The sequence below is a fragment of the Camarhynchus parvulus genome, chromosome 12 (genome assembly GCF_901933205.1).
Source record: "Camarhynchus parvulus chromosome 12, STF_HiC, whole genome shotgun sequence".
NCBI classification, from domain to species: domain Eukaryota; kingdom Metazoa; phylum Chordata; class Aves; order Passeriformes; family Thraupidae; genus Camarhynchus; species Camarhynchus parvulus.
In genome coordinates, this window is record NC_044582.1 from 3,346,316 (window position 1) to 3,353,248 (window position 6,933).

General features: G+C 63.5%; 1 protein-coding gene across 1 annotated transcript; it reads right to left on the reverse strand.

Moving 5' to 3' along the window:
- Positions 1–1,065: 1,065 nt before the first annotated feature.
- On the reverse strand, positions 1,066–6,641 carry CDHR4 (cadherin related family member 4). Its single transcript, XM_030956953.1, has 19 exons — positions 6,422–6,641; positions 6,097–6,293; positions 5,862–6,024; positions 5,696–5,781; positions 5,484–5,579; positions 4,962–5,065; positions 4,753–4,889; positions 4,507–4,672; positions 4,267–4,417; positions 3,874–3,976; positions 3,465–3,680; positions 3,255–3,388; positions 3,029–3,176; positions 2,753–2,955; positions 2,536–2,675; positions 2,422–2,457; positions 1,367–1,433; positions 1,246–1,276; positions 1,066–1,121 (listed from the first exon to the last, which is right to left on the reverse strand). The coding sequence occupies exons 1-19, from the start codon at positions 6,639–6,641 to the stop codon at positions 1,066–1,068; spliced, it is 2,454 nt and encodes an 817-aa protein (XP_030812813.1).
- Between the last annotated feature and the right edge of the window lie 292 nt (positions 6,642–6,933).

Consider the following 6,933-nt stretch of genomic DNA (forward strand, 5'->3'; position numbering starts at 1 on the left):
TTCCCCGGTACAAACCCACACCCGGCCGTCCCGCGGTCCCACACTCAGAGCTCCCCGCCCCGAGCCCCCGGCACCGCTCCGCATCCCACTCCGGCCGCCGCTCCGAGCGTGGTCTTGCCAATGGGACAGGCTCACCCACCGCTCCGGTACTGCAAAGGGTTAAATTCACGGACGGTCACGGTTCCAGTGGGTTCAGGGCAAAAGGGACCCTCAGGCAAAGTCACACCGGTGACCCCTCTCACTGTGAAATTTCACGGCTGGCCCCTACTCCCCTTTCCACCCCTTAGTCACCTACTCCCCAAATTAGTCTCTTCCCTCTTATCCCGCCAGTGCTTCATTTCCCCGGGAGCTGCCAGGGAGGTGTCCCGTGGCGCGCTCCTTTGAAATTCAAATAACCGGTTTCCCACCTCCCGCTGACTGACGCCTTCAAAGCCTCCCGCCGCTCCCAGCTCCTCCTGCGGCGTCCCTCTCACCTGCACCCACGCTAATTCACTTTTCCTCCCAATTATCAACCCATCCTCTCTGCCCACCAGCTGCTCATCCCACCCGTTTGCGCCTGCGAGCGCTGTAACAAAGAAGAGCTTGAGGAGGGCACGGGACTTGGAGCAAAAGCGGCTCAAAATTACCCGTGGCTGAGTTTTCTTGCCCCGGATAACCTCCCTGTGGAGGACGGGGTCACATCCAGAGGCTACAGAGATGCTTCTGTGACCGAAGCAGGCTTGGCCGGAGCTCTCGTAACCTTTTCCCCATTGCCAAGCCAGCTGCCAATCCTTGTCCTGGGTCACGGCACCCACATGGCTGACGAGACAGTGCTAACGACCAGCGCAGCAGGACGGACACAGCAGCGCTGCCCTGCGCCGGGACCCCCTGAGGCAATCGCAGCCGCCTGTGCAATCTCTGACACATTTATTATTAGCTCTGCGCTGGCTGAGGTGGCTCAGGGTGTGGCTGCACCCCGTGTGCAGCAGGTTTGGCCACAAAGGATGGGTCTCCTCCTCGGGGCTGTACCAGCTGTGTGCCCGGTGCTGTGCCCAGCACTGCCCCCGTGGGCACAAGGAGCCCCCTTCAGATCCAGCGCCGAGCCCCGGTCACGCTGTTGAAGAGATAATCCCTGCCGGTGCCTGGGATGGAGGCGGCACTCAGTCCCTGCCCTGTGGGCCTGGTCCCCATCCCTGCTGTCCCCAGACTCCTCTGCCCTGGGGGACACAACCTCAGGCTGCTGGGGCTGTGGGACAGGGCACTCACGTGGGTCCTGAGCATGGCCATCGAACTGCCCCTGTGGGGAGGAGACGGGAGAGGCTGCTCAGGGCCACAGGGCTCTTCTGCCTCCCTGGCAGGGCACCCACCCTCGCTGCCACACGCTTACTGTGCTGCTGGCATGTGGGTGTCCCTGCTCCTCCTTGCCCCTGCTGTGCTCCACCACATCCCATGAGCTGCAGAAGGAAGAGTGGAAGGGAGGGAATGCTGCCAGTGATGGGCTGCGGCCTCAACCCCAAGAGATGCTGCTGGGAGAGGCTTGCCAGCCAGGTTCTGCCCTGCCAGCTGCACTCTGTAAAGCCCATCATCCACCTACCTGATCGTCCCCTGGCACAGGAGGGGACTCTGACAGGGCTGTGCTCCCCCAAGCACCACCACCTTTCACCGGTGCCTGAGCACCCAGCAGGTCTGTCACCACATCCTCTTGTTTCCCATGGGCTGGCATGCACCACTCTTGTGCTTGGACGATGCTGTGCTGGGGGAGCTGCCAGGGCCACCCACAGGGGCTGACCCTGGGTCTTCTCCCTGGCATGGTCACTACAGTCCCAGTGTCACCAAGCACTGTGTCCCCAGCCTTGCCAATGAACCCGGATCCAGCTATGCATCACCTCGGGGCAGTTATGCCAGTGGAGGTGACGGTTATCCTGCCATGGGCTTGCATGTCCCCTCCTTGCTGTGCAGACTCTTGGCACAGGCTGGTCTAGCGTCTGCCTAGGCTGTCCTCTGTCACCTGTCACCGTCACTGATCCTCCAGGGGTTGTGCAGCCTGCTCAGCTCTTCTCTGGGAGCTTTCCCTGACAAATGGGGCTCACCCCTGCCAAACAGGGGCTCCCCTGGTGAGCTGAAGTGACCTCAGCCCTGGTGCCAGGACCCAGCCTTGCAGCAGCCATTGGCACCAGCACTGTGCCATCCCACCCTGGCCACTGCAGAGTTTGTGCCCCAGCCTGGCCACAGATATCATGGTCTACTGGCTAAATTGTTCTCTCTGCTCCCATAGCCCCCATCAGGGCTGCACCCTTGCCCTGGGCAGAGAGGGCTCCCTAGCACAGCAAGCCACGGCCAAATGCAGAGAATGTTAAACATACCCCGTGTGCTGCATCTCCCTTGGTACCTGCAAGGACAATACAACTGCCAATGTGACCACCCCGGCCATACAGCACTCACCTCTTGGCCAGGAACAGCTTGCCAGGGGCCCGGTTGCTGTGGGAGGAGCAGAAGGCAGCCGTGAGCCCTTGGCCCTGCTCACTGAGCCGCGCAGCGAGGCGGGCTGGGGCTCACCTGCACAGCAGGCTCCGGGCCGTGCAGCCCAGGGTGGCCAGCAGCAGGACACCAGAGATGGTCAGCACGGCCACAAACCAGGCTGGCGGGTGCCACACCGCCTCCGTCTGCAGGACAACCAGCGGCTCCTTCGGCAGCGTCTGTGGAGGCAGCGGGTGAGGGGCCGTGGGAGCTCCGAGGGACCCCGGAGCACCTCCCGGTCACGGGCTCTGCTCACCGTGCGCTGGGTGCTGGCGCTGGCTGGCACCGGGGTGCTCCGGGGGGTGACGTGCACCACCAGGGCCACCAGGCTGCTGCGGCGGCGGCCACCAGAGCCGCCCCACACCTCCACCAGCAGGACAAAGGGCTGGGGCTCGGCTCGGGCACTGGGCAGGTAGACAAGGGTGTTCCCCTCCAGCCGAAAGCGCCCGTCCTCATTGCCTGGACGAGAGGGTCTGCTCAGTGTCACACCACGGCGAGGGCTGGTTTGTGCCGTGCCTTGGCCGCTCCTCACCTCCAACAATGGTGTAGGTCAGCGGGGCGCTGTCGGGGCCACCGTGGCACACCAGGCGGGTGACAGGCTGGCGGCTGCCCGGGGACCCGGCCGTGATCCGCAGCTCCTGCACCTCGGGGGTGCACTCCGGCAGCTGGTCCGGCACAGCCTGCCAGGAGCAGGGGAAGCGGTGAGCACCCCCAGTCCTCGCAGCCAGCACAGCCCACCCAGCGGGCTGCCCTCACACCTGCACAGACACGTCGCACAGACGGCTCTGCCTCTTCCTCGGGTCCAGGTCATGGTGGGTGTCCGTCAGCCGCACCACCAGCCTGTAGCTCTTGTGCTGCTGCGAGTCCAGGGGTCCCACCACGCGGATCTCGCCTGTAGAAGGTGTGAGCTGCTGGGAGCCGGTGGGTGCCACGGGTGTGCGGGGCTGGGGAAGGGGCAGGGTGCTCACCAGTGCGCCTGTCGATGGAGAAGGGCTGTGCGGGGCCAGGGCCCCCCTCCAGGCTGTACTCCAGGCTCTCCTGGGGGTAGTCACGGTCAGTGCCAGCCACACGCCCCACGACGCTGCCAAAAGCTGCTGTCTCAGGCACGGTGAAGGTGGCACTGCTGGGGCACGCCGGTCTGAATTCGTTGACAGGTGTCACCGTCACAAGCACAGGCACACGGGCTGTGTGGCACACAGCTGCTCAGCCAGGCTGGCACCACCCCACAGCCTGTGCCGGGCTGGGTGACGTGGGCACAGAGGCACTACCCCTGGGATGGGCATCTCTGGGGCAGCAGGGAACGAATGTTTCCTCTGTGATCTGCTGGTTTGGGGATTGGGAGAGGTGTTTTCCCACCCTAGGGACATGGGCACTCACTGCTCTGTCGGAGCTGCCCTCCCACTGTCACCACAATGGTGGCCGTGAACTGGAAGCCCAGAGCAACCATGGCCTCCGAGTCATAGTCCAGGGTGGTGTTGACCTGCCAAACCAGGAGGGGAGACTCAGGCTGAGCTGAGGTGCTCTGCAAAGCTCAGATGCTCTGCAAAGCCAGAGTGTCCCACAAAGCCAGGATGACCCACAAAGCTGCGATGCCAGGGGAGAAGGAGGGAGCAAGTGAGGAGAACAAGCAGGCCTTGGGGAGCAGGGAGCCCTGAGGAGCCCTGACCCAGAACCTGACATGACAGCACATGTCACAGGGTCCCATTGTCCCGCTGGGTTCCAGGGTCTGGGCTTGCTGTCCACCTGGGCACTGCCCATGGCCCCACTCACCTTCAGCTGTGGCCCCTCCATGCAGAAGTGGGAGAGGGAGGAGGGAGGCCCCTCGAGAGCATAGTGCAGACACCTATCAGTGCTGGTGGAGCCAGTGCACCTCAGTGTCACCAATGTGCTGCCAGGGGACATGGTTTCGGGCACCTGGGACCTGTGGCAGGGCAGCCAGCAGTTCAGCCTCCGTCCCATGTCCTGGGTTTAGCAGAGACTCCATGCACCCCGCTCCCCCCTGAGCCATACACAAAGATGGCTGGGACACATCTCGGTGCCAGGTGGTCTGTCCCCTGCACGGTGACGTTGACCGTGGCGGTGGCGTGGACGTCGGGGTGCAGCGCGTTGTAAGCCTGGATGACGAGGTGGGCACGGATCGCCTGCAGCCGCCGGGTGCTGCGGATCTCCCCTGTCACTGCGGGAGGAGCCATGGCCTCGCATTGGGCACAGGGACAGGGACAGGCTGTCCCTGGGGATCCCTGCTGCCGTGCTCACCCTCATCAATGGCGAAGAGCACGGGAGCCACAGGAGCGAGGATGGCATAGCGAACATTGTCCCCGCTGGCATGGACCTTTGTGACCACCTCCCAGGGACCAATGCTTTCTGCCACCGTCACAGCCCGGTGTGGCTCACTGCAGGCGAGGTGGGCATTGTGGCACGGCCTGGTGCCACCAGCACCCCCCTCCTGGGCCAGCCCCACTCACGGGAAGGTGATGCGGGGACGCCGTGATGGCAGCACCTCCACCCTCAGAGCCCTGCTGCAGTTGTGCCCGTGATGATCCATCACCTCAATGTCCAGCAGGAATGTCTGTGGGCCAGCACCGGGGCAGCTGTGGGACAGCCCCGGGTGGCACCAACGATGGGGATGGGGACAGGGACGGGAATAGCGATGGGATGGGAACAAAAACGGGAACAGAGACAAAGGAGAGGGGGCAAGAGATGAGAATGGGGCTTGGAGTAGGAACAGAGGTGGGAAGAGGCGTGGAGATGGAGGTGAGTATGAGCTGGAGACTAGAATGGGCAGGATTACAGACAGAGATGAGGATATGGACAGGACTTGATATGTGGAAGGGGATGGGGACAGGACTGGAGCACTTGTGGGTCCAGGGGGAGACAGGGGCCTAATGGGCAGAGCAGGATGTGGAGGGAGAGCTGTGGCCAGGGAGGGGCTAAGCCCCAGTGGACTGAGAGGTGTCTGTGACCAGCCTGGGGCTGCTGGTGCCCACCTGGGTGTCCTTGCTGGGATCAAAACCATTGTCAGGTGCCAGCAGCAGGCCCCGGCAGGTGAGCGTGAGTGGTGTGTTGCGGTTTCGGAGCCTGAACTGCAGAAAGGAGGGTGATGGGAACCCCTGTCCCACTCCTCCGTGCCCGGGGTTCAGCCGTCCCCAAGGCTGCCCCCTTCTGTGGGGGTGTGGCCCCCCAGGGAGCTGCCACTCACCATCAGCCCACCGAGTGGCTGTGGCAGCACCACGTACAGGGGTGTCCGGGGTGCCACATCTGCCTGCACCTGCACCACATCACCCTCTGGAGCAGAGCACAGCTGTGGGAGCTTGGTGCTGGCTGGCACGCACAGCCTCCACTGCCCTGTGCCCCCCTGCTCCTACCTGCTCTGGCAAAGAGGGTGTCACAGCGCAGCACATGCCCTGCTGTCACCCGGACAAAGAGCCGCTCCTCCACCTCATCCTCACCAGGACAAGCAGCCCGCAGGATCAGTGTGTACTGGTTCACCCGGCGGGCATCCAGCTCTGCGCCAGCACGCAGTGTCACCTGCCATGGGGACACAGGCACTCAGCAGGGCGCCTGCCAGCTCCTGCCCCACTCCCCATTCCCCAGCCACACCTCTGCCCGGAAGGCGGTGGCATTCGTGGGGTCAGAGCTGATGGCGATGGAGTTGAAGGGGTGGTCAGGCTCGACGATGTGCAGGGTGACATTGGGACTGCTGCTTGAGTTGCTGCAGGACACGGTCACCTCAGCAACGCGGGTGCCTGACACGGTGTCCTCACTCAGGGTCACCACACGTGGCAAGTCAGACAGGACTGGTGGACAGGGACCACTGATGGGTCATCCAGCTGTGCTTATGGAGCTCTGCTCCTGCACCTAAGCACCAATGCAGGCACAGCTTTCCCTGGCAGACACAGCTGGGTCCAAAGCACCCCGCTCTTACCTGTTGCTCTGATGAAAGTCCCTGCAAAGAGGAGAGTGTCACCACAGCCTGCCAGGTGTGCCCTGGCAATGCCCTGGGGAGGCCCCAGAATTCCCTCTGTGGGATGCTCTGATGAAACCCCAGTGGTGTCTGGATATGCCACAGTGACGCCCAAAAGCCCCAGAAATATCCTGGCAATGCTGAGGACACCCTGAGGACACCTGGGCAATGCCCTGAGCATGCCCGTGCGATGCCCCCTCCCCACCTCAACCCAGCCAGGCAGCTGCCAACCCCTCTGCCCATCCTGGGCTCAGCCCTAGGAATGTGGGAGTAACCAAGGAGAGCCTCTTCCCTTCCTCTCAGTCATCCACCCACGATCTGGCAGAGGGTGCCCCAAACACTGTGACCTTGAAGCACCTACCCAGGGCACAGAGGCTGAGGAGGAGGAAGGTGAGGTGTCCGTGCATGCCCATGGCTCGCTGTGTGTTTGGGACAAGCTGCTGCCGGTTGCCAGGGCTGCTGGGCACCACCCC

Excerpts from the sequence above, each read along its gene's own strand:
- CDHR4 (XM_030956953.1), bottom strand. The coding sequence starts at position 6,641 with ATGCTCAGGGCATTGCCCAGGTGTCCTCAGGGTGTCCTCAGCATTGCC. Across the intron at positions 5,782-5,861 it reads CACCCTCTTTGCCAGAGCAG|AGGGTGATGTGGTGCAGGTG; the intron begins GTAGGAGCAGGG and ends GCTCTGCTCCAG. Across the intron at positions 5,580-5,695 it reads AGCCACTCGGTGGGCTGATG|TTCAGGCTCCGAAACCGCAA; the intron begins GTGAGTGGCAGC and ends TCCTTTCTGCAG.